We start from the raw sequence: 27886 nt of genomic DNA on the forward strand, positions 1-27886 counted from the left end.
ACAGTGTGTCTAAGGGAGACACATATGGGGTTAACGTGGAAAGGAGTAATGGGAGTGGCAAGAAAGGGGAAGGTAAGAAAGAAGTTTTTGCCAAAGGGGAGTGGTTATATTTATAGAGGGGGCGGTGCAAAGGGTCAGTGTGAAGATGAACTTACAGGAGGAGGCAGTTTTTCTCACTGATTGAAGCAATACCAGAGTGGCTGCAGAGACAGGCGCGGAGCTCATGGAGGACGAGGCAGACGGATCCCCGTCAGGTGAGGTGTCCCATCGCGTGCAGAGGTCGCGGCCTCCGGCGTGCTTTTCACCAGGGCCTGCATCTAGACCCATTCGCCTCCCCAGAAGCTCGACAGAGGAGCGATCGCTTCCCCCGGCAAAACAGCATCAGCCACAGCTTTCAGCAGGCCCTGGGTGGTCCACACGCCGCCTGCCTAATCCGGTGGGTGGGGCCACGGGCCAGCATGGCGCCGGTTCCCCGCACGGACATCATGGGTCAGGAAGCAGGGCGGCATCCCCATCCGCACACAGCGATCAGAAGGGGGAGATGATGAGGGACGGAGAGCCGAGCAGAGACACGGAGGTGGTGGAGTGGGAGATCGGGAAGTCGGTGAGGGGGCGGAGCCTACCGGGACGGCGCTCGGTGGGACAAGATGGCGAGGGAAGAACAACACATGACAGCCAGGGCATCGCCAGGTCAGGTCAGTGACGCCGGTCTGGAGAAGGAGGAATTTCGGGGGTGAAGCGGGCCCCACAACTGCCAAGCATCACGGCCTTAGGGATCTCATCTCCCGGGGGGCTTGCTATGCCACCCATCCTGGAACAGGACGAGAGGTCAGAAGGGAAAGCATCAGGGGAGGAGGAACCACTAGTACCAGCGATGGAGAGCAACGCGGCGGCTGTTGGGGGAGCTCCTGGTCAGCCCGGTAAGCCAATGGTTAATTTGTCTTTGTCTGATGCATTGCAGGATGTGTTAGGGGTGGTAGCTGCGGGTACGGTTAGGCCAGCAGTTCCTTTGATACAGTCAGGGGGGGACACGCTGGGCCAGCAGGGGGCAGGGCACAGGCCTGCCAGTGCGGGGTCCGGTACGCAGCTGACGGATTTATTGGAGGGCCTGCGGGCGTTGTTAGGTAGATTTGAGGCAGTGGTTGGAGGAACTGGGGGATCTGGGGTGGAGATGCCCCTGGCAGCTCCGATACCCGTGCAGTCAGGGGTAGGAGTGGTCACCGAGAAGGCAGGGGAAAAAGGGGATACGGAGAAGGCAGAGAGGACCAATATGGTCAGGACTGCGGACACGGCGAAGTGCGAGGTATACCTCTACTTCGAGGGCCCGCTGGGAGCTCATCTAAAACAGGAAGTCCGGGATAAGATTTACAAGGGCGAGTATGTGGAGATTTTTCGCTACTGCCATTGGAAAAAATTAACTTGGACAGGGTGAAACCTGATGATTCCAAGAAGGAGAACGAGGAAAGAAGGAGGTACAGGCTTATACCGTATACATTTGTTAACTGGCAGCAAGCGTTTGCCATTATGGTGAGCGTTATTGGTGAGAAGAACCCCAAGCATTGCTCGGCTTTGTTCTGTTACATGGACGCTATAGGGGAGGCACATAGGGTGTACGGTGGTACTGCTTGGCTTAGATACGACGAGCAGTTCAGACAGCGCAGAGCAGTCCGCCCGTCTCTGCATTGGGATCATAAAGATATTAGCCTCTGGATGAGGCTTATGTCTTCAGCGAGGGCCCCGCCTCAGTTTTTTTAAGGGGGAGGCCGGGGGTACACATTCCTCAGGACTGCCAGCCAGAAAGAAGTGGGGAGTATGCTGGCAGTGCAATGAGGGCTCCTGTAAATTTGGAGCAGCATACAAGTTCAAGCACGAGTGCTCTGGGTGAGGGGGAGCCCATACATTGTCCAGGTGTTTTAAGAGAGGGAAGTGTGCCGGCGACTCTGCTCAAAAGAGGGACGACGCCGGTGAGGGTGGAAAGAATGCTTCCTTTTCTAAGTAAGTATCCGGACAGGGAAGCGGCAAAGTTATTGGCTTCGGGGTTTCAGGACGGTTTTAAGATCCCGTGTTCGTTGGCGATGGTTCCGCCAAAGGCAAGGAATCTGACATCTGCTTTACAGCATTCGGGGGTGGTGGGGGACAAATTGGGAAGAGAAGTGGCCATGGGGCGCATGGGGGGGGGCGTTTGCCAACAAACCCTGGCAGGATTTGGTGGTGTCACCATTGGGGGTGGTGCCCAAGAAGGACCGAACAAGTTCGGCTTGATACACCACTTATCTTTTCCAAAAGGGGGTTCTGTCAATGATGTTATTGACCCGGAAGCGTGCACAGTGTCCTACACTTCTTTTGATTTCATGTGCCATGTTCGAGGCTTTCAGCTCGTTTTTGGAGTGGGTGATTAGGGAGGTTTCCGGCTTAGGTTCAGTCATACATTATTTGGATGACTTTTTGTGTATAGGCCCCCCTGCTTCCTCTCTGTGTGCGATTCTACTTTCCAAGTTGCAGCACATCGCAGGCAGGTTTGGTATACCATTGGCTGCAGAAAGAACGAAAGGCCCAACGGCTGAACTTAGCTTTTGGGGATAGTAATAGACTCAATGGCGATGGAGTGCCGCTTGCCCAGAGGTAAGTTGGAGGACTTGCAGAAGGAAATTCGGGAAATCCACGGACTGCAGAAAGTTCAGTTGAGGTCTCTGCAGTCGTTGCTGGGTAAGTTGAATTTTGCCTGCAGGATCATCCCCATGGGGCAGGTTTTTGCCGACGGCTGTCAGCAGCCACCGCGGGGTTAAAGGCCCCGACTCACTTTATTCGCCTGACGGGGGAACACAGGGAGGATTTAAAGGTGTGGTATGAGTTTTTAGCCTCATACAATGGCAGGGCGGTGTGGATGTCTGGCCCGGTGAGTAATTTCGATGTAGAGCTGGTTACAGATGCTGCAGGCTCCACGGGCTATGGTGCATTTTTTCCAAGGGCAGTGGAGCGTGGAACCCTGGCCGCAGTCTTGGGAGAGGGCGGGGTTCCTTAAGAATTTAGTGCGACTGGAACTTTTCCAGTGGTGCGGGCTTTGGAACTGTGGGGGGAGGCATGCCAGAATCTAAAGTTGAGAATAAATTGTGACAACATGGGAGTAGTGCAGGTGGTCAATCGCATGTCTGCGTCACCACAACCAGTTATACGGCTTTTGCGGAAACTGGTGTTGAGGTGTTTGAGATTAAATATTTTATTTATGCGGTGCACATCCTGGGCGTCGACAATTCGCTAGCTGACTCCTTGTCTCGATTACAGTAGGACAAGTTCAGGGAGCTGGCTCCGGGTGCACAAAAGGAAGGAGTTCCTTGCCCGGACTGGATTTGGGAGCTGCCCTTGGAGTCACCACGGGATGGATTCGGCAGTCTAAGTGAGTTCACTTGGTCAGCCTACGCGAAGGTATGGAAAGAATGGTCAGGGTTGGTACAGGAGGCAGGGGCTGGGAAAATGGGGTCTGACGGGCGGTACTGGTATTGTATTTTGTAGCTAGGAACATTGAAAAATGTTTTTTTGGTCTCTTCCATCGATAAAAAAATGTCAGGCTTATCGTTTCTTTTCAAATTAATGGGAGGGGAGGACTGGAAAAAAGATTTTGGGTGAAGCAGGCCATAAAGGGTTATCGAAAACAGCATATGTGGAAGGATGTGAGACGGCCTGTCACTTTTGCGTACCTGGGGTCCGTATGTGCGATGTTGGGTTCAATATGTAAATCACGGTATGAAGCGTTGCTGTTTACAGTGGTGTTCTCGCTAGCATTTTTGGGGTTTTTTCGGATAGGGGAGTTGGTCAGCCCATCGAAGTGTTTGGCAGTGGGCCTGTTGGGAGCAAGATGTGCAGATGGAGGTGGATAGAGTGTGTTTGCGGCTGCGCAGGTCAAAAACTGATCACCAGGGTAAGGGTGTGGATGTGTCGCTGTTCGCATTACCTGGGTCTAGGGTGTGCCCTGTTGAGGCAGTGCGTGAATTTCCGAAGATTAGAACAGATGGGGCAGGGCAATTCCTGAGGCATGAGGATGGGTACTACTTGTCAAAGTTTCAGTTCATATCAATTTTTAGGAAATGTCATAAAGCAGCTGGGTTGGACAGGGCAGGGTACACTTCACACTCCTTCCGCATAGGGGCGGCTACAGAAGCTGCCAGATGTGGGTTGGATGAGGCGGCTGTGCGTGGAATTGGAAGATGGGATTCGAGGAGATTTCGGTCTTATCAAAATAAGTAATTGTGTATGCGCTAGGTAAAAATAAATAACGTGATAAAAATATGGATAACATCAAAAATTAATATCGTAGCGTAAAATATATAAATCACGTTAAAAATATACAATAATAATCAGTGCCATTCATTTGTGAAAACCAATAAATGAATATATATATAAATAATCTATAAATCACGTTAAAAATATTCAATAATAATAAGTGCTATTCATTTATAAAAACCAGTGAATAAATATATATAAATACACCATGCAACATGCAAAACGTGAAAAAATCCAAGTGATGATGAAAAAAAAAAAATTAATATTATTGAAGTGTCCAAAAATTCAATAAAAATAATCAATAAAATATGGTATATAAAGTGCAGGCATTAGTGTCCAAAAATATATATATAGGCATTCCTCATGTTCTTCCTATATGGTGTGCGAAATACGGCATGCTTTGGTGCCCTCCAGTGACCCCCAATAGCTCATGCGCTCACCTCTGAGCGTGTGACACAGTGATTAACCCTTTCATGACTAAGCCTATTTTTGAAATTTGGTGTTTACAAGTTAAAATCCGTATTTTTTGCTAGAAAATTACTTAGAACCCCCAAACATTATATATATTTTTTTAGAAGAGAGTCTAAAGAATAAAATGGCGATTGTTGCAATATTTTTTATCACACGGTATTTGTGCAGCGGTGTTTTAAACGCAAATTTTTGGAAAAGTGACATTTTCATGAATTTTAAAAAATCCAAACAGTAAAGTTACCCCAATTTTTTTGTATAATGTGAAAGATGATGTTACGCCGAGTAAATAGATACCAAACATGTCACCCTTTATAATTGCACGCACTCGTGGAATGGCGACGAACTACGGTACCTATGAATTTCCATAGGTGACGCTTTAAAAATGTTTTACGGTTACCAGGTTTGAGCTACAGAGGAGGTCTAGGGCTAGAATTATTGCTCTCGCTCTGACGATCGCGGCGATACCTCACATGTGTGGTTTGAACACCGTTTACATATGCGGGCGCGCTTTAAAAATTTTTTTTTTTTTTTTTTTTATTTATTTTATTTATTTTTGTACTTTTATAAATTGTGTTTAAAAATTTTTTTTTTTTTTTTACTTTTATTGCTGTCACAAGCAATGTAAACATCCCTTGTGACAGTAATATGTGGTGACAGGTACTCTTTATGGAGGGATCGGGGGTCTAAAAGACCCCCCATCCCTCCTTTACACTTCAAAGTATTCAGATCGCCGAAAACGGCGATTCTGAATACTGTGTACTTTTTTAAATTCGGCGCCATTGGCAGCCGAGTAAACGGGAAGTGACGTCATGACGTCGCTTCCGCGTTTACAATTAGAAGGCTGGAACGAAGCCGCTCACAGCTTCGTTCCAGCCCGCCCCCAGCCGCCGGAGATTCCCGAACGGACACCGGGCCTCCCGATCGCACGGGAGGCCCGGTAACAGCGGCGGGAGGCGGCGGGAGGGGGGGGATGTCCCCTCCCGCTCCTCCGGTATAACAGCCGAGCGGCTTTTAGCCGCATCGGTTGTTATATTCGGGTAGCCGATCGCCCGCTGAAAACAACGGTACCGGGATGATGCCTGCAGCTGCGGGCATCATCCCGGTATAACCCCGGAAAGCCGAGGACGCATATGTGCGTTCGGTCGGCGGGAAGGGGTTAAACAGTGTCTATACACGCAGTGGAGCCACTCCTGGTCTCATATAGGATCTGTTGGGAATGATCTGCACCTCTCTCAGATAATCATCAATGGTAACATAAGTAGGAAAGAAAGAAACTCCATAGTGTAATACCGTCAGAGATTTATTAAATTATAAAACCACTTCCCTCCAGGAGGGTACTCACAAGGTATGGGTGCGTCAGTGCACCATCCTATCCATAGTGTAATGCACAGGGATACAGGAACAAAAGTCTGGCGTGCGGTGTGGTGTGTAATCCTCTGCTTGTCTGTAGCTCCGTCCTGCCCCTCCCCTACGCGTCTTCGGCACAGGGATAGCGTGCCTTCATCTGGGGGATCACATTAGGCCTCATTTGGCCGTGGAATAGATATAATAAATAAAAAAATAAAACAAAACTATCTTGGATGTTTACAGGAAAAGGAGGGTGCATGTGGGATTCACATGTTGTGATATGTTTGTGTTAAGTTGACAGGTGTGTTGCTGCCTTTATGTTATTTGTTTGTCATTTCAGATGGAGGTTCAGTATGCCTTGTCTGGATCATAGGGCACTCCTAGGTGTGTTGGGGGGCCAGGAGAGGAGACATAAGACCGGATGGCAGGCAATTGGGTATTTTCCAGGAGGGAGGCTTATCGGAGATGGTTGGGGATACCCGGGATGAGGTGGGGTAGAGTGATGGTGGAGAGGTACGTAAGGCTGGATAGACCACCTGACGTGTTAGTGATACATGCGGGTGTGAATGATTTAGGGATCCTGGGACCTGATCGCGGATATTAAATCCGATTTCACGCACTTGCGCACTAAATTCCCGGGTACCCCTTTTTGCTGTGGTCTGACATTGTGGCTAGAACGACATGGCGTTGGGCTAGATCTGTGGTGAGCATCAGTAAGACTTGTATCAACAAAGTAGTGGGTAGGTTCGTGGCACAGAATGGGGGAATTGTGATTAGGCACAGAGAGCTTGGAAAAAATGTGGGGCTCTACTTGAGGAGTGATAGAGTTCGTCTCTCTGAAGTGGGGATTGACTTATGGCTATGGGTTTACAGGAAGGGATAGAACAGGCCCTGAGGGTGTGGAGGTGCCCTCAAGGGTAAGGTTGTCACCCTTTCGGGCTATGGCAGCGTTCTTCTGGTGATCTTTGATGGTGGCAGTAAACGGAGGGATCAAAAAGGGGTGGGGGGCTCATCGTTTGTATGTGCCCCTCCGGTGTATTCCTGAACGGTGGATGGAATACTGGAATGGTTGCACTGTGGGAAGGGGTTGTCTCCGAGCGGTCACAGCTGGAGGCCTATCAGTTTGGAAAAGGTCCCACAGTGCATTGGTGTGGTATGTGGTTATACGTGGTTAAAAGGTGGGTCACCATCAGACCATCAGACTGGGGTTAACAGGTTATGTTATTGTTTATTATATATATATATATATATATTAGTGGTTTGGAGTTATTTAGTTGGTTTGTTTTAATAAAATAGGCTGTTATGGCCATTTTACTCCATAAAATATAAGTGTGGTCTCATTATTTGAGGTGGGTATGGGTTGGAGTATAAGTGGGTAACAGCGATAAGAATGAAGGGGACATTTAGACTACACTGGTCAAGTAAACGTTTATGGGGAACTGTGTCAAATGCTTTTGCAAAATCCAGATACACCATGTCTACGGGCCTTCCTTTATCTAGATGGCAACTCACCTCCTCATAGAAGGTGAGGGTGTCGGCTAAAGAGGATACTAGTGAGTGTCCTGAAGAAAAGTGTGCATTGAGTCTGATGCCAGGGCAAAGCAAAGGACTTATCCTCCCACACTGCTATAGTGTGGTTCAGCAGTGCATCTGCAATGCGGATCAATCTAATGGGGTCAAGTGAGAGCTGTCCTCATCTGTGCATAGTTCAAGTTGGTGTATCCCACTAATCCCTTCTCCTATCCAAGTTCTACAAATAAAAAAATACCTAAAACCCCTAAACTGATCATTGGATAATGAGCAGAAGAGTGTGCGGGCATAGTGCGAAGATACCCAAGTGTCTGGCTTCAGGAAAATCAGAGGGAGGCCCAGGGAAGACTATACTCAGCAACCCTTATGGGGACAGTGCTACATAATAAAGGGCCTGACAGTGATTCAGGGCTTTATCTGTGATACAGGAAGTCCTTTGCTCAGAGGTCAAGGCATGGGCCTATGCAGCAGGAAGCTGTGAGAGAGAGGAGCAGAGTTTGCAAGTGAGCCCTGTGGTGATGTTAAATGGTCAGGAGGACCAGACAGAGGCCTACCGTGTGAGGCAGGAGCCTGAGGGAAGCATTTATGTTGCTGTATAGCATTGAGAGAGGAAAGCTGAACAGCCCTGCAAAGGCAACCTTTTTGTTGCGATGGATTTGAACTTTTTACTTTCTTTTTAAATAAAAGTGGGCCAACAAGGCCTAAACATATTTCCTGACTGGTTTGAACTTGACAGAAAAGCATTACCATTGAGTGAACCCCCCAAATATTACAACATATTGTATTATTTTGTTTTCTGGCCTTTGTCCCAAAAGTAACACTGTGCTGCTCTGGCCTGTTTGCTGCAGCTCCAGTATTCATCAGCAGGTGTCTCCCAAGAACCAGCAGGCTGTAATAATCAGCCACACCTGGATATTTAAGGCTGTTCCTCCCTGACCCCAGTGCGTCACTATTCTATTCGCCTCCTTGCTGCCAGAGATCCTGAACCTTCCTGTACCCCTCTGCCTTGCTCCTGCCTCCCTTTGCTTTGCTCCTACTCAGGTACCCAGTCGCGATCCCCTCCTATTGCTGTGTTCACTGTTAATAAACCTCACTTTAAGGATATACAATATCTCACAAAAGTGAGTACATCCCTCACATTTTTGTAAATATTTATTATATATTTTCATGTGACAACACTGAAGAAATGACACTTTGATACAATGTAAAGTAGTGAGTGTACAGCTTGTATAACAGTGTAAATTTGCTGTCCCCTCAAGATAACTCAACACACAGCCATTAATGTCTAAACCACTGGCAACAAAAGTGAGTACACCCCTAAGTGAAAATGTCCAAATCGGTCCCAATTAGCCATTTTCCCTCCCTGATGTCATGTAACTCGTTAGTGTTACAAGGTATCAGGTGTGAACGGGGAGCAGGTGTGTTAAATTTAGTGTTATTGCTCTCACGCTCTCATACTGCTCACTGGAAGTTTAACATGGCACCTCATGGCAAAGAACACTCTGGGAATCGCAAAATAGAATTGTTGCTTTCCATTGGGAAATAAATTTATAAGAGCGAACAAAAATCCTGGAGGGCTTAACTCCAATGTAAAAATGCATATAAAAGCAAAGGAGAAGGCCTTCAAAATATTCAAGGCTGAGGAATCATCATTAGCATTCAGACTTTACAAAGAATGCAACAAGAAATGTAAGGGTGCAATAAGGGAAGCTAAGGTAGAACACGAAAGACACATAGGAGGAGAGCAAAAAAAATCCCAAGAAATTCTTTAAGTATATAAACAGTAAAAAATGGAGGACAGACCATGTTGGCCCCATAGATGAGGAAGGAAATCTGGTTACAAAGGATGGGGATATGGCGAAGGTATTGAATTTATTCTTCTCCTCCAGTCTTCACGAAGGAATCGGGGGCTTCAGTAACAAAAACTGCAGTGTTTATCCTCATGACACATCACAGGAAGCACCCTCATGACTAACAGAGGACAGAATTAGAGATAGACTTGGAAAACTTAACATTAATAAGTCACCGGGACCAGATGGCTTGCACCCGAGGGTCCTTAGGGAACTCAGTCAAGTAATTGCCAGACCATTGTTCCTAATTTTTACTGACAGTCTACTAACCGGAATGGTACCAGCTGATTGGAGAAAAGCCAATGCAGCACCAATATTTAAAAAAGGGCCAAAATACATCCCTGGGAATTACAGACCAGTTAGCCTAACATCAGTAGTATGCAAGCTCCTGGAGGGGATGATAAGGGACTATATACAAGATTTTATTAATGAAAACGGTATCATTAGCAGTAATCAGCATAGATTCATGAAGAATCGTTCTTGCCAAACCAATCTATTAATCTTCTATGAGGAGGTGAGCTGTCATCTAGATAAAGGAAGGCCCGTAGACATTGTGTATCTGGATTTTGCAAAAGCATTTGACACAGTTCCCCATAAACATTTACTGTACAAAATAAGGTCCGTTGGCATGGACCATAGGGTGAGTACATAGATTGAAAACTGGCCCTAAGGGCGAGTTCAGAGGGCAGTGATAAATGGGGAGTACATGGAATGGTCAGGGGTGGAAAGTGGGGTCCCCCAGGGTTCTGTGGTGTGACCAAATCTATGTAATTTGTTCATAAATGACCTGGAGGATGGGGTAAACAATACAATCTCCGTATTTGTGGACAATACTAAGTGAGGAGGAGCTGCAAGAGCTGCTGAGGGACCCCAGAAGTCGAGGATCGAGGCCACACTGTGCAAAATGAGCTGCATAGTGGAGGTAAGTATGACATGTTTGGTATTTAAAAAAAAAAAAAAAAACAAGCCTTTACAATCACTTTAACTTTAAATTTTGGCATGACTATCTTCTGGAATGAAAACCACATTTACGGTTAGAAATTTGTACTTTTGAAAAATTTTTCTTGTCACTGTGGTTGAAAACAAATGTTGATTTGACTCCACTAGTGATTACAAAATCAAATAAACATTTTTAAAATGAAAAATTTCTAATAAAATTCTACTAGTTTATGGCCAGCTTTACTGTTCTGTAGCATTTCATAAAGCTGTTAGGTATTCCTCAAGCATGTAATTTGAAGAATTTGTGTTTTTCCCACATCAGACTCGAAATTGCATAAAATGGAGGACCCTTTCCCACTGAAGGTATTTCTTAAAGTTGCTTTTTGCATTGGTACATGTCCCCTATAGCAGTATCTAGTTTCCCATGCCATTTGTTTGATAATCCTTACTCTTCAAAATGTCCAGATTTGAAAGATTTGCACTTCTCTGTTGACTTTGATTGACAGAGTAAAGTTCACAATCTGCAAATTTTTTATGAGCTTGACAAAGGGCGCCTGAATTGAACCCAAGCACATTCACTCATCACTGGTCTCTACTCTGCTCTGGAGAGGGAGAGCAGAGAGTCAATGACTGACAGTCACCAGCTCTTTGCAGACTGAATTTTAGCAGTTTTTGATCACTCAGTTCTCGGTGTAGAGACAGTGGGGGGCAGCTGCAGCTGGAAGCGATGCTGCAGCCATCTAGGTGAGTATGATTGTTTATTTTTTGTATTCCAGAGAGAAAGAGAGAGAGACTTGAACCTGATCAGTTTGAACCTAGGCTAATGCCACGTACAGACGATCAGAATTTCCGACAGGAAATGTTCGATGTGAGCGTGTTGTCGGAAATTCCGAACGTGTGTATGCTCCATCGGACATTTGCTGTCGGAATTTCTGACAACTGTTTGAGAGCAGGATCTCTAATTTTCAGACAAAAAACTTTGTTGCCGGAAATTCCGAGCGTGTTTACACAAGTCCGACACACAAAATTCCACGCATGCTCAGAATCAAGTACAAGACAGAAGCGCTCGGTCTGGTAAAACTAGCGTTCGTAATGGAGAACACATTCGTCATGCTGCAAATTTTTAAATATTTCAATGCAGCGCATTCTCTTCTTCTTTATAATGCTAGAATAATGAAGTTGTTTTGCTGCTGATATTCACACAGAGTTCTGACAAGCTGATTTCTTTATTATTTCTCCTGATCTTCTGAATAAGCTTTATTTTTTTTTCGCCAGATCTCCAGAATAATGTTTATAATTTTTTTTTATAGTGATCTACTTTTTTTTTATATCAAAATCTCCTGTTTTTTTTTTTTTTTTTTTTCTAGTGATCTCCATAATATTTTTTGTCGTTTTGTGTCAAGTTACCACAAGACCATTATTATCTTGTAGTTTTGAACCTCAAAGAGGTCGGTTGGTGTTGATGTCCCTTGTTAATTTGACAATGTATTTTTGAAATGTACCTGCCTACTCAAACAAACTGTCCTTTTTGAAGTAAAACACATAGCCAAGGATTTTTTTTTAAAAAGTAGAAATTTATCAGGGGGTCATAACAAAATAAGAGGAAGGCAACGCTGCATAAACTGTTGAAATTGGCAAAGCCTTTGTACCAAAGGGCAGACATCAATTATTTGACAGGCAAAATTGGTAGCCTGAGGAGTCCATTTAATAGGGAGCACATTACGGTCCAGGACTCTGAGATATTGGGAGCAGCAGCAGATGACATATGTCCCTAGGCTGTGGTCTTACAACAGCCTGCGTCTTTTTCTCTTCCAGACCAGACCAAACCCAGGCCATCACTCAAGATTTCCTTGAATGCTTCCTTCCAGGCTGTGGCTGTGGTGTTGGAGTTGTGGCAGGAGGTGGAGGAGTATGGTCCAACTCACATACGTAACTTTTCTTGGTGAGTTGGCCCCTCACCCCTCATTTAAGACCTGAAATATGAGCTCCTCACCGATGAGGCATTGGCCCACCTCTATTTCCTGCATCTTACTGGCCGTCATACACGCAAAGGCCTCCTGGACATTAGGGGTGTTTATGAGGACCACAGTAGCCTGCCGAATCAAACCAAGCGCTGACTCCTCCACATTCCTCCCCTTCCTGGGCCTTTTTGTTGGAAGGCGGAGGGCCCAGCCACCTCCTGGCTGACACTTTTCCTGGCCACCTCCTGGCTGCCACTTTCCTCCGCCACCTCCTGGCTGCCACTTTCCACGGCCTCCTCCTGGCTGAAACTTTCATGTGTATGAAAATGGGACATAGTTTTATTTTTTTGGTCATCAATCACACACAATTTTGAGCTTATGACTGTCGCAAATTGAATGTTAACAAATAGAAAAGACTATCATTCTGACCCCAGCATTTTTCATTCTTGTCCCAATCATTTTTGGCTATTACTGTCTATTGATATGTAAATCACTTTGCTTGTTAAATCAGAAATTAGTGATCAATAATAGCATCTAGTTAACATAATTACATTTTTGACAAGAAATATGTTGAACAATGCTATACCTGGCTCAAGCTGGGCTCCTCCACACCTTGCTGGGTGGAAGGCCCAGGTTGTACGTCTGAAGCTTCATCTGAAGTGGAAGGAAGAATGGAAGGAAGTGTGGATGGAAGTGTTGATAGTGATGGCCTGGGTTCACTCTGGTCTGACAAAAACCGCAGTCTGTCGTAGTACCAGAGCCTGGGGACATAAATGTCATCTGCTGCTGCTCCTGATCTCATGGAATCCTGGACCTTTTTGCGCTCTCTATTATATGTGCTCCTCAGACCACCAATTTTGCACTTCAAATAGGTGATGTCTGCCATGGGAATCACTGGCTTCACCAATTCCAACAGTTGATCCAGTGCTGCCTTCCTCTTTATTTTGTTATTATAAAATGGGTGTTTCACTTGCCACATACAGGGCAGCTCTCTGTACTTATCAATAAAGTTGGCGAGGAAGTCATGGTCATTAAATTTATCCATTTTCTCTGCAAGACACAACACAAGACAAACCCTAATGTCAGGCTTAACTCTCCTAATCTTGCCCCAATATAGGCCTCAATTTATAAGCAGTATAGGCCACTAACCACTGATACCCCAAGTTAAAATGGTACCTTCAGTTGCATGATCAGCGCTTACGCTACTCCGTCCTCCACTCACAGATCGTACGTACGAGGCACACGTGTTGCGCTTTATCTACACTGTGCATGCGTGAAACTCCACCCCTGACCTTCTTTCTAGTATATTCCCTGCCCCTTCTCTTTTCAGCGCAGTGGGAGAGAGCACATGGTGGAGATACAGCAGGTACATGATATTATCAGCAACAGGAGGACAAGGAAAGCCCTAAACCACAAACGTCCCGATCCAGGAGGAGATTTAAGGCATCAAATATGTCCTTTGTAGAGATGGTGGAGATGGTGGACTTCTTGAAGAGGGCCGACTATGATGGGAAATATGGACCGTACAGCAACCCAAATGTGAGAAAGGCCAAGATCATGACTAAAGTTGTCAGAAGTAATTTTGGTGTACGACGATCCAAGGAGCAATTGACGAAACGCTGGTCAGTTCTCAAATTGAGGGAACAGGATCAGTACAGAAAGATCAAGAGAGTGCTGCAAAAAAGTAAGTATTTTGTCATGTGTTCCAATTATTATTACTTGCATGCTGCTACATGTGCTTTTCTTTACTGTTGTACATTTTAAAATGGCATAGGGACAGTAATTGTCGTTTACAGTAAACAACGTTCGTACACAGTAAACATCGTTTGTTCACACTAAATATCATTCTACCCTTAATACAATGTTTTTTTGCAGATGCAGGTTAACTACATTTGTTCAGGCGTATTTGTATGGAAAGAAGTTTAGTAAAAAAAAATAATTATTTTTTAAATTTTGGTTCGGGGTTCCCCTGTGGGGAAATCCCATGCCGTTTTTATCAATGAACTTTTATGTGTATTGTCGGACCGACAATTCATATAGCCACGAGTACTTTTAAATGACTTTTTTTCCTTTGAAATGTAATTTTGCTGTCAGACTGTTCTAAACATGGGAAACATGCGCTCCTTTACAGGCATACTATAGACACCACCCAGGAACGAAATTTAAAGGAATATTACACTTTTATTGTTTCACTTTAAGCATTATTAAAATCACTTCTCCCGAAAAAACTACCATTTTTAAAACTTTTTTTTGCATTGATTCATGTTCCTGGGGCAGGACCCAGGTCCCCAAACACTTTTTATGACAATACCATGCATATAAGCCTTTAAAATTAGCACTTTTGATTTCTCCCATGGACTTTTAAAGGGTGTTCCGCGGCTTTCGAATTTGCTGCGAACACCCCAAATTGTTCGCTGTTCGGCGAACTTGCGAACAGCCGATGTTCAAGTCGAACATGAGTTCAACTCGAACTCGAAGCTCATCCCTAGTGACCACAACAGGTCAGTGTCTGAGACCATAGCTTCAGGTAATAGATGTATGCATGCATATTTATAATACATAGTGTGTTTTTTTATTTTTTAGGTGATGTGATGGATGTTGTGGAAGAAGAAACTCATTTCACCAGTGCCAGTGTACCCATCCTCATTGGGGAGATCATGTTGTTCAATCGGGAATTACAGAAGATAAAAGGAAAACATCAATGTTATTGAAAAAAGACTCAACAACATCATTGATGTTTTAGGCAGAATATAAAACACCCAAAAAATTTTACATTTTGTCATTATATTTTTTTATTTTCAAAAAGTTTTAAAGTAATTTGAAAGCCAAATTTTTAAGATGCACACAGTGTGTCAACATGTGCTATCTGCCATCACGGGATATCAATGTACACGTTTTGTGGGTACAACCCCTTCCTCGCAACGCAAGTAGATGAGAGGAAGGGGTTGCACCTCTGAAACACGTCCATTGATCCCCCATGATGGGAGCTAGCACATGTTGACATTAGGCATGGGATCAGGAAGGAAATCCACATTTTCACTCCCAACTTGTGTGCATCTTAAAAATGTGGCTTTTACTTATCTGATGGGGTTTACAGTGACAATGGGGGTATTTACTAAAGGCAAATCCACTTTGCACTACAAGTGCACTTGTAGTGCAAAGTGGATTTGCCTTCAGTAAATAACCCCCACAGTGCTCTAAAATTTGCCACAATCACACCACTTTAGGGACTCAAAGTAATTAATTCATGGAGCTGAAAAGGATGATTATTTTTATCATTAATGATTTACATACATTAACAACAAAAACAATGTGTGTTTGTAGCAGACCCACAGCATAATAATAGTTAGCTGAAGAAGAGATTGTCACCTCATGTATCAAAGAAATTACGTTTGCGCTATTGAAGAAAATGGCCCAAAAAAATAACATTGGAGAACCTAGGAGACAGTTAACAGAAACACAAGCAGTATCAAAGTATATATTAGTTCAGTTTATCAAAAAATATTTATTTAAAAATGTTTCACACATTGGCTGGCAGATCAATGGCCCCCCTACCCGCAAAGTACTCAACATACTTCTGTCTAACTTCGCGGGTGCTTTGGGGGGGCAATCCAGGAAGGCCAGGTTCAAGTGCTGTCAGAGTTGTATTTTGAAATCTGGCCTCAGCCCCAACTGAGGCCACATAGTTTGTTGCATTTTTTTCTGATGTAATTGTGGAGAATGCAGCAGGCAAGTACAATATGGTTCAGTTTATATTCCGCCATGTGGATTGCTGTCAGAAATAGGCGGAACCGTCTGGCCATTATTCTAAACACATTCTCCACGACTCTTCTGGCTCTGGCCAGCCGGTAGTTAAAAAAAACCCTCTGGTCCACTGTGAGGGTCCTCATAGGGAATGGCCTCATTAGATGGATTCCTCCAGCCCAAACGCTTCATCAGCGATGAACACAAAAGGAAAACCAGCCACATTGTCTTCCGCAGGTGGCAAGCCCAAGCTACCATTCTGGAGCCGTCTGAAGAACTCCATCTGGGCGATGATTCCACCATCTGACATCCGGCCATTCTTCCCCACGTCCACATACAAAAACTCGTATGTCACCGACACCACCTCCAACAGCACAATTCTATTAAACCCCTTATAATTACAATAGTATGACCCTGAGTTGGGGGGTGGGATGATGTGGACATGCTTCACATCGATTGCCCCTCCACAGTTAGGGAAGTCCCACTGCTGAGCAAACTGGGATGCCACAATCTGCCATTCCTGTGGGTTTGAAGGAAACTGTGGGGTCAAATAAGAAAAACAAATGAGTACTTTTGCACATAACATTGCAAGCAGATTAGACACAAACATTCTTGGCCAACATAAGTATAACATTTATTGAAATTAGTATTTAAAGACAAAAGTATAAGGTCCACTTATCAGATTCCTCACCCCCTCTGATGGCCCATTGTAAAAATTTTAGGGGGGGGGGGTGTTTTGGACAGGTAACCATCTCCACTTCATTTAGAGCTGAATGCATAAATAATGTGTGTGGCCAGCCCCTCCTTATTACCCTATTGGCAGCCCACTTGACAGGTAAGAAGTGTCATAATCCAAAAATAGGAATACACACTGTACAAATTGAAGCACATTTTTATATTCTGCAATTACCTATCAAGATATTAGGAGAACAAAACTTTAAACAGTACCATTTGAAAGTATTCAGGCAGGCCCTTGCACTACATGCTTTGGTGAATTCATCCATAAATCTGACCACAAAAGAGGTAGGTATAGTGTGTATGGGTTTGGCAAAGTCAGCAGATACAGGAATGGTATCGGTTGACTTAACGGTGGGAGGGTTCCAAATTAGTTTTGCCCTCCCCCCCCAAAAAAAGCCTCTTGCACTATTCCCAAATTTAAGGACAAAAATAACATGGGGTGTTTAGGGTAAGCACTACAATGGAGCTGACAAAATGCATTGTTAAGTGACTAGGCTAGGTGTGTATGAGCCCAGGATAGCATGCTGGGGAGGTTAGTGAAGGCAAATATGCATGAAGGACAAAAAAGGAACTTTTAAAGCTTCCAGCATGCATGAGGACAAAGAGGACATTCACAGCATATTACAAGCATGGTAATTAGGGAACGATGAAATAAATACAATGCATTAGCAAACATTAAATACATAGAACGTGATCTTAAAGGAGAAACCTTACCTTAATCTAGTCCTTCTGCAGGACCTGTATGATGGCAGAACAGGTCTCTGGAATAATGATTCCCAGAGCCTGGGGGGAGATGCCAGTCGAGAACTTGATGTCCTGCAGACTTCTCCCCGTCGCCAAGTACTGCAAGGTGGCGATGAGCCTCTGCTCGGGAGTGATGGCTTTCCGCATGCAGGTGTCCTGCTTGGTAATATAAAGGGACAGCAAATCCAACAGACGGTGAAAAACGGGGTCCGTCCGGAGATAATTCCTGAAATCATCAGGATTATTCTCCTGGATCTCCCACAGCAAAGGCATGTGAGAGAATAGGTCATGCTGGAGCAACCAATTCTTCGTCCATGAACTCCTCCTCACCCTGTTCATGGACTGGACTTGGATCAAAGAAAGAACTCCAACACCAAGCCCCTGCACAGCATGAACTCTACGATGAGTACGTAACCACAACATGGCTAGAAAATGGTCGGCTGGTCAGAACAAACTGAAAATCCGAAAGAACCTGAGAAGAACAATCTGAAAATCAGAAACAAGTGGACAAGAATGCACTGAAAAACAGATACAAACTGACAACACCCACTGAAAGACAGGAAAGAACCCACAAGCACAAAATGAAGAACAGATACAAACTGAAAAGCACGAGGCTGAAAAGTGCGAATCGTCTCTCACCAAACCTCTACTAACACAAGATTAGCAGAAGGAGCCCAAAGGGTGGCACACTGGCTATTGAATTTCCTTTTTATAGTGCCGTCGTACAAGTTGTACGTCAGCGCGTTCTTGCTGATTGGAATTTCCAACAACATTTGTGTGACCGTGTGTATGCAAGACAAGTTTAAGCCAACATCCGTCGAAAAAAAATCCACGGTTTTGTTGTCGGAATGTGCGATCCTGTGTACGAGGCATAAAGGCTGTAATGTTGTAAGCCTTTTGCTTTACCTTTTTAATTGATATACAGTGCTCAGCATAAATGAGTACACCCCAACAGATTTGTCAGAAAACCTTTTACTTTCCTTTCAGAATCAACATTTTCTATGGGACACTATACTACAAAATACTCCCACAAATGTGGGCCATTGATTGCAATCAAGATTTGTTAATTTGCACACACAAAAAAGTATTTTTCCTAACAAATTCATTTAAGAATACACCCCAATGAAAGTCTTAGGAGCAAAGCTAAATTTTGGACAACAAAATTCTAATTAACAAAAATTCAACTACAGGTGAGTCTAACTATTCAATAAACAGGTCAGCAGACAGTTGATTATAATAGGGTATAGCCCCTTCCAGTGGCGGCTGGTGCTCAAAATATTGGAGGGGGGGGGGCGGCAGTGGCGGCGATCACAAACCTAAGACTCCCTGGCCAATAGGGGCTTCTTGATTGGCCAGGAAGAGAATGAGGAAGACAAGAGCGAATGTGCTCTGCACCCCAAACCCACCCTTTTTTAAATGCCTGTTAGAGCCTCTGGCTCTAATCACGTGCTTAAAAAAACCAAAAAACATTGGAATCCATGTGTCCGGCGTCCTGCATGTAAATAAGGGGGTCGGACATATGGACGTGGGGGGCGGGGGCCCTTGCGCCCCTCATAGAGTGGCCGCCACTGACCTCTTCCCATTTCATGCTGTCAGCATTTGCATCACATAGAAGAGAAATGTCACAAGGCCTGAGAAAGAAAATAATTTCTTTACACAAGAAAGGTGAAGGCTAGAAGATCAGCAAAGCTTTACTTATCAGTCAGAATACTGTAGCAAAAGTGATACAAAATTTAACAATGATGGAACTGCAACCATCTCACAGAGACGTCCAGGTCGTCCACAAAAGTTAGCACCTCGACAGCAGTGTCTTCTGATGGGAAGGGTTGAAGAAAATCACCATGCAAGTTTACTGAAGTTAGCTAAAGAAGTAGAAAGCCAAACTGGGGTGATTGTTTCCCATGACACAATATGGCATACACTGCAGAGGAATGACATGCATGGGTGTCGTCCACAAAGGAAGTCTCTCCTGAAGCCCATGCACAAAAAAACCCACCTAGAATTTGCCAGGGCCCATGCTGAAAAAGAAGACGACTACTGGGACTCTGTACTCTGGAGTAATGAGCCCAAGATATTTTTTTTTTGGAACTGATGGCTTCAAAACTGTATGGCGTCGCAATAGTGAGGAGTACAAAGAAAAATGCATGGATTCCTACAGTGAAACATGGTGGTGGCAGGGTCCTTTTGTGGGGCTGCATGAGTGCTCCTGGTGTTGGGTAGCTGCATTTCATTGATTGTATCATGAATTCACAGATGTACTGCTCTTTATTGAAAGAGAAGATGCTACCTTCACTCCGTGCCCTTGATCATCGTACACTTTTCCAACATGACAGTAATCCAAAACACGCCTCTAAGGCTACTGTTGCATATCTAAAAAAGAACAGGGTGAAAGTGATTCAGCGGCCAAGTATGTCTCCTGATCTAAGCCCAATCGAATACCTAAGGGGAATTCTGAAGAGACAAGTTGAGCAGTACTCTTCATCCATCATCCAAGCTCAAAAAGAGGTTGTTGAAGAATGTAAAAAGAGAGATATTGCAATATGTTGTCAACGTGTTCATTCCATGCCTAGAAGGCTTGGTGCTGTCCTTACAAATCATGAAGGTCATACAAAATATTAGCTGTAGTAGTTGTGGGGTGTATTTTTATTTGTGCATCTACTAATTTGAGTAAAACTATTATTAACCCGACTTTCATGTAATGAGCTAAACAAATGTTTTATAAAACTCAGTTTTGTCAAAATTTTGGAAATTGTTTTTGTGTTCATTAAAATATATAATAAAATCTTACTTTTCAAAAGGGGTGTACTCATTTATGCTGAGCACTGTGTATATACATTTCTTTTTTTTCAACTTAACTGTGCTATCTCACTTTAATAGAGAATTGAAAAATAGAGAAAAATAGATGTGCTGAACGGAAAAACGTGTTTTGTTTTGGATAGATTCGTTATGTTATTAATTTTGTGTCGTTGATTAAATGAATTTAGTTTAGTTTATTAATTTTCAAATTAATTCCAAATTTTCTGAGTGATTTAAATTCGGATCGGTCAAAAAATGATCGACCAATTCGAATTCTGTGTGAAGAATAGCTGGTTGTTAAGGAGCAGGATGGGAATCCGGGCGCCACGTCCTTAAAGAAGAGTTCCACCCCCCCAAAAAAAAAAATAAAGTCATTTATGTGCATAAAAGATTAAAAAAAAAACATTTGGAGAAATTTTTTTTTTTTTGCTCACCTCTAAATGCCTGTTGCTAGGGGGTCCCTCGTAGTCTGCCTCCTTCAGCGCCTGGGCTCTTGACGTCACTTCCCTCGGCAAAGGAAGGGAGATCAGCTCTGCCCCCTCCTTCTTGTCAATCATCTGGGATCCATGACGGGTCCCAGATGATTGCGTGGCCAATCACAACACGCGCGCATGCGCAGTGGGCGCCCGACTGTGAAGTTACAATGCCGGTGCCACCGAGCGGAGGGGGAGACGAGCAGGGCTTTAATCCCCTGCATTGCTGGACCCTGGGACAGGTAAGTGTCCGATTATTAAAAGTCAGCAGCTGCAGTATTTGTAGCTGCTGACTTTTAATTTTTTTTTTAAGTGGAACACCGCTTTAACAACCGATAACTCATCAGCTGTCAGCAGGCTTGCCGGCAATAGAAAATTTAGAAAAAAAAATGAACCAATTTTTTTTTTTTAAAAGGCGTGGCCCCCCATAACCTACACCAGACCCTTATACGAGCATGTAGCCCGGCAGGCCAGAAAAGGGGGGGCGAGCGAGCACCCCCTCCTGAACCATACCAGGCCACATGTGCTCAATATGGGGGGGTGCTTTGTTGATGGGGACAAGTGCCCCTTGCCCACAACCCTGGGCGGTGATTTGGGGGTCTGCGGATGGGGGGCTTATCGGAATATGAAAGCCCCTTTTAACAAGGGGGCCCCCAGATCCCGGCCCCCCTATATGAATGCGTATGGGGTACATAGGCACATTCACCAAAAAAGTATAAAGAGTGAATAAAGACACAACACAAGTTGTTGACAATTCCTTTATTAATAAATAAAAAATAATGTCCACCGGTGTAGATCCATTATCAAACACGACGTCTGGCACACCGCTAGACCCAAAAAAATAAATAAAAACATCTCCGGTCTCGGCGAACAATCCCGCCGTCTGCCTGCTCTGAGTTCTGACATTTCTTAAAAAGTGAGGAGTGACTCCACCCCTCTTCTACCCAGCATGCCCCGGTCAGTGACATCACAAGGGGACGGGGTCACCCACTGAGGTTATCGGCTGGCCCCTCCCCTTAGCTATTTAGAAAATGTCAGACGGCAGAGCAGACATTCGGCGGGAGCGTTCAACAAGGCCAGAGTTTTTTTATTCTTTTTACAGGTCCAGCGGTGTGGCGGGCATCATGATTGATGATGGATCTACACCGAGGGACATTGTTTGTTTTTTATTTTTTAATAAATAAATTGTCAAAAACTTGTGTTGTGTCTTTATTCACATTTTACACTATTTTGGTGAATGGGTAGATGTATGTACCCCATACTCATTCACATGGGGGGGCTGGGATCTGGGGGCCCCATTGTTAAATAAGCCCGCGATAAGCCACCCCATCCGCAGACCCCCACAACCACCGCCCAGGGTTGTTGGGATAAGGCTCTTGCCCTTGCATGCTCAGAAAGGAGTCTGGTATAGATTTTGAGGGGACCCCACTATTTTTTTTTTTTGGCATGAGGTTCCCCTTAAAATCCATACCAGACCCGAAGGGCCTGGTATTGATTGGGCGGGGGACGCCATGCTGTTCTTTTTCTGAAATTTCTATTACCGGCATTCTTTTGTTTACAGTTCAGCTCTCAGCAGGGAAACCCGCTGACAGCTGATGAGTCATCGGTTGTTAAGGATGCGGCAGCCAGCTTCCCGGCCCGCTCCTTAACAATCGGCTGTTCTTCACACAGAATTTAAATCAATCGATAATTTTCTGCAAACTAATTGCACATGTCTAAAAAAAAAAAAAAAAAGAAGATTTACAGTAGTTATGTTTTGAAGTATATTACATTACAAGCTCATTACAATTCACCTATGCATTCTTTCGTTCACCTTTTTCTGTTTTCTGTAAATGAGAAAGAATACTTCTTGCTCCACAAACTAGTAAACCACTAATGTGTCTTTTTTTATTAAATTGATGACTTGTGCAGGCAGGGAAATGAAACATCTCAATGAAGCAACAAGCATTTTTGTTCAAAGAGTGGAAGTCTATTTTGAGTCAATATAAACCCACTTTAATAATTGTCATTTCATAAAAGACATCTTTTAAACTATTGGTGCATTCAGTTAATTGTTTTGTCATTATGTTTAGGTGCAAAAAAACAGACTGCACAACTTTTGTATGTAAGTATCAAAAACAACAAATTTACTTCTTGATTGTAAAGTCTAGTTTTTTTTCTATTAAAATAATAAACATGTTATACTTACCTACTCTGTGCAGTGGTTTTGCACAGGGTAGGCCAGATCCTCCTCTTCTGGGGTCCCTGGCTGGAGCTCCTGGCCCCTCCCCCCTGTTGAGTGCTCCCAAAGCAAGCAGCTTGCTATAGGGCAACTGAGCCGAGCTACAGCTCCGTGTATCCAATCAGACACAGAGCTGCTGGTCGGCCCGCTCCCTCTCTCTCCTGATTGGCTGAGTTTGACAGCAGCGGGAGCCAATGGCGTTGCTGCTATGTCTAAGCCAATCAGGAGAGAGAGTCCTGGACAACCGAGGCACTTGTGGACATTGCTGGATAGAGAGGGGGCTCAAGTAAGTCTTAGAGGGGCTGAGGGGTCTGCTGCACATGGATGGCTTTTTATATTAATGCATAGAATGACCTCTTGCACACTGTAGCTTGAAAAAGGTGAGTACAGCTTTTATTTTTGTTACTGAGCTAAAATACAGTCCAGTAATTGTAATGTGCCTATGCACGTAAACAAGTGATGTGCATTCTTCAGTAAAAAAAAAAAAAAAAAATCAGCTTTTTTGGTCAGTAATTTATGCCTCATACGTGCAAATGCGCACGAATGTGCACAAATGCCCATTTACATTATGTGCAGAATGAGAACGCAAGAATAAGTTTTTGCGAAAATGCACAAACACTTATACACAAAAATGCACGTAAATATGCACAAATAAAAAAGTAGATGCTCAAACAGCAGTATCATGTGCAAGAGGCCTTAAGATAAATAAAAACATTCTGCCTTTACAACCAATTTAAAGGTATAACAATTTGATACCCTGCAAAAAATTGCTTTTTATACATGTCTTTAACCAGTTACCAACTGGCCCATGGCCAAATGACGGCTGCAGGGCGGTTGGATAACTCTGGGAGCACGTACTATGATGTGATCCCAGAAAACCACTCCTGCGCGCCCCCTGGGGCGCGCACGCGGGAACATCCATGACCACAGGGTCCAGAGGACCCGGCACATCACGGATCACAGTAAACAGCCGCTGATCGTGGCCGTTTACCATGTGATCGCTCCATCAAATGACGGAGCGATCACATGTAAACAAACCGGTGTCATGTCTTGACGCCGGTTCCTCCCTCCCCTCTCTGTACCGATCGGTACAGAGGGGGAGGGATCGGATGGCAGCAGCGATGTGGGCTGGATGTGTAGTGCCCACAGCGCTGCTCAGTGACATGTGCAGTCACAGCCATGGATCCATCTATCCATGCTCAGCCATCCCTCTACGCTCAGCATTACCCTGCACTACTCTGCAATTCCCTGTGCAATACTCTGCAGTTCCCTGTGCAATACTCTGCAAATCCCTGTGCAATACTCTGCAATACCCTGCAATACCCTGCAATACCCCGCAATACCCTGCAATACTCTGCAATACCCTGCAATACCCCGCAATACCCCGCAATACCCCGCAATACCCCGCAATATTCTGCAATACCCCGCAATACTCTGCAATACTCTGCAATACCCTGCAATACTCTGCAATACCCTGCAATACCCCGCAATACTCTGCAATACTCTGCAATACTCTGCAATACACAGAAATACCCAGCAATACTCTGCAATACCCTGCAATACCCCGCAATACTCTGCAATACTCTGCAATACCCTGTAATACCCAGCAATACTCTGAAATACCCCGCAATTCTCTGCAATACCCCGCAATACTCTGCAATACTCCGCAATACTCTGCAATACCCCGCAATACTCCACAATACCCTGCAATACTCTGCAATACCCCGCAATACCTCGCAATACTCTGCAATACGCTGCCATACTCTGCAAAACCCAGCCATACTCTGTAAAACCCAGCCATACTCTGCCATACCTAGCCATACTCTGCCATACTCAGCCATACTCTGCAATACTTGGTGATACCCAGACATACTTTGCCATTGCCAGCCATGCTCAGTCATGCTCAGCCATACTCTGCCATGCTCAGCCGTACTCGGCTGTACTCGGCCTCTGTATGTGGCCAGGCTGTGGAAGTCTCACACATGTGGTATCGCCGTACTCAGGAGGTAGGAGAATCTATTTTGGGGTGTCATTTTTGGTATGTACATGCTACGTGTTAGAAATATTGTATAAATGGACAACTTTGTGTTAAAAAAAATGCGTTTTAACCACTTTCCGCCCACCGGCCATCATATGACGTCCTTGACTTTGTGTGGGGATATCTGAATGATGCCTGCAGCTACAGGCATCATTCAGATATCAGCTTTTTCAGCCGGCGATTCCCTACACCATAAGAATGATCATAGTGGCTGTTCCACTGCTTGATCGTTCTTACGGGAGGCGAGAGGGGACTCCCCCCTCCCTCAGGTGCTTCTACCGACTTACCGCTACAATCGAAGCCAGGATTGTTTTTTTATTTTTTTATTTCAGGTTTCCCAGCCTAGAGGTGAGATGTGGGGTCTATTGACCCCATATCTCACTGTAAAGAGGACCTGTCATGCCACATTCCTATTACAAGGATGTTTACATTCCTTGTAATAGGAATAAAAGTGATCAAAAAATATATTTTTTGGACTAAAGCGTCAAACTAATATAAATAAAGTAAAATGAACAATAAAAAAAAATTTTTCTTTCCCCCATGTCCCCGTGTGCTCGCATGCAGAAGCAAACGCATATATAAGCCCCGCCCACATATGAAAATGGTGTTCAAACCACACATGTGAGGTATCGCTGCGATCGGTAGAGCGAGGGCAATAATTTTGGCCCTAGACTTCCTCTGTAACTCAAAACATGTAACCAGTAAAAAATTTTAAAGCGTCGCCTATGGGGATTTTTGAGTAGCGAAGTTTGGCGCCATTCCCCGAGCGTGTGCAATTTTGAAAGGTGACATGTTAGGTATCTATTTACTCAGCATAACTTCATCTTTCACATTATGCAAAAACATTGGGCTAACTTTACTGTTTTGTTTTTTTTTTAAACATAAAACAGTTTATTTTCCAAAACAAAGGCGTTTGAAAAATTGCTGCGCAAATACCGTGCGAGATAAAAAGTTGCAACGACCACCATTGTATTCTCTAGGGTCTTTGCTAAAAAAACATATATATATTAAGTTTTGGGGTTCTATGTAATTTTCTAGCAAATAAATTATGATTTTTACATGTAGGAGAGAAATGTCAGAATTGGCCTGGGCATTCCAGAACGCCTGAAGGGGCTCCGTGCATGTTGGGCCTCTGTATGTGGCCACGCTGTGTAAAAGTCTCACACATGTGGTATCGCCGTACTCGGGAGTAATAGCAGAATGTGTGTTTGGGGTGTAATTTGTGGTATGCATATGCTGTGTGTGAGAAATAACCTGCTAATATGACAATTTTGTGAAAAAAAAAAGAAAAAAAAACCTTGATTTTGCAAAGAATTGTGGGAAAAAATGACAACTTCAAAAAACTCATCATGCATCTTTCTAAATACCTTGGAATGTCTTCTTTTCAAATAGGGGTCATTTGGGGGGTATTTGTACTTTTCTGGCATGTTAGGGTTTCAAGAAATTAGATAGGCCGTCAGTACTTCAGGTGTGATCAATTTTCAGATAGCTTTTGGACTCTATAACTTTCACAAAGACCAAATAATATCCACCGATTTGGGTTATTTTTACCAAAGATATGTAGTGGTATAAATTTTGGCCAAAATATATGAAGAAAAATTACTAATTTGCAAAATTTTATAACAGAAACGAAGAAAAATGCATTTTTTTACAGAATTTTCTGTCTTTTTTCTTTTATAGCGCAAAAAATAAAGAACCCAGTGGTGATTAAATACCACCAAAAGAAAGCTCTATTTGTGCGAAAAAAGGACAAAAATTTCATATAGGTACAGTGTTGCATGACTGAGTAATTGTCATTCAAAATGTGAGAGCACCGAAAGCTGAAAATTGGTCTGGTTATTAAGGGGGTTTAAGTGCCCAGTGGTCAAGTGGTTAAACAAATAGTAAAGTTATGCATATTGTTGTATTTTTCCCTAATTTATTTACTATTCTACTTTATTATTAAAAGGAATTGTTTCAACATATTTAAATAATGTATTGATTTGCAGATTTGCAGATCGCAGGTCTAATCTTCTGGTGCAGCATTGGCATTGTTATGATCATTATGGGTAAGTACTGCACTGAAAAACAAAGAATTTTGAGCTATTTCTCATATTATTTCTTCCTGGTGATTAAATGTGGTAACAAGCACAGTGAGTAGGTCCTCTTATTTTTCCATGTTTGTAGTCCTTGATACCAGTCTCATTGTAGTTTATCCCAAGAAGCCTTAGCTGGCACTGTCTGCAAGTTATTTATATGAGTTTGTAACCCAATTCACCCAAAAAAATGCTAGATCCAAAAATTGACAAAACATACATATATAGTTGCTATTCAAGTCATTTAGAATTTAATGTGATTAAAAATTAAGTTCTATTTTATTCTGTAGCCAGTGTTTGTTAAAGTCATATGTTAGCAGGCTAATTTTCTGTTAAGTGTGGGCACCAAAACTCTTTTCGAAGTTTGGTAGACTGCACATGGATTCAGCAATTAAAAAAAGCATTTAAAGAAAGCTAATGCTGCTGTACTAGAGCATTAATATGCTTAGAATACCATTGATTTGGTACAATATTGGTGAATTTCCAGTCTTAAAATAAAATGTACTTGCATGTTATCACTACCATCACAAATAAAAAAAATTAATACATATTTCTACTTTATATGAGTGTAGCACCCTTTAGTGTGCTACTATTGTGAGTGTAGAGAAATGTATTTCCTGATTCATGCTTAAACCTGTGAGTCTTTAATTGGGACAAAGTTTATTAGAGTCCAGGGCAGCA

The 27886-nt window shown here is 43.7% G+C and overlaps 1 protein-coding gene across 1 annotated transcript in view; it reads left to right on the forward strand.

The window, feature by feature from the left end:
* The window catches only part of LOC141112392 (transmembrane protein 272-like), a 190469-nt gene that overhangs the window by 47849 nt on the left and 114734 nt on the right, over positions 1-27886 (forward strand). The window contains exons 2-3 of the mRNA XM_073605195.1: positions 22944-22975; positions 27119-27178. Coding sequence (XP_073461296.1) covers positions 22944-22975; positions 27119-27178 — 92 coding nt within the window. The remainder of the gene's footprint in view (positions 1-22943; positions 22976-27118; positions 27179-27886) is intronic.

Source organism: Aquarana catesbeiana, linkage group LG11 (assembly GCF_042186555.1).
Source record: "Aquarana catesbeiana isolate 2022-GZ linkage group LG11, ASM4218655v1, whole genome shotgun sequence".
Classification (NCBI taxonomy): Eukaryota; Metazoa; Chordata; class Amphibia; order Anura; family Ranidae; genus Aquarana; species Aquarana catesbeiana.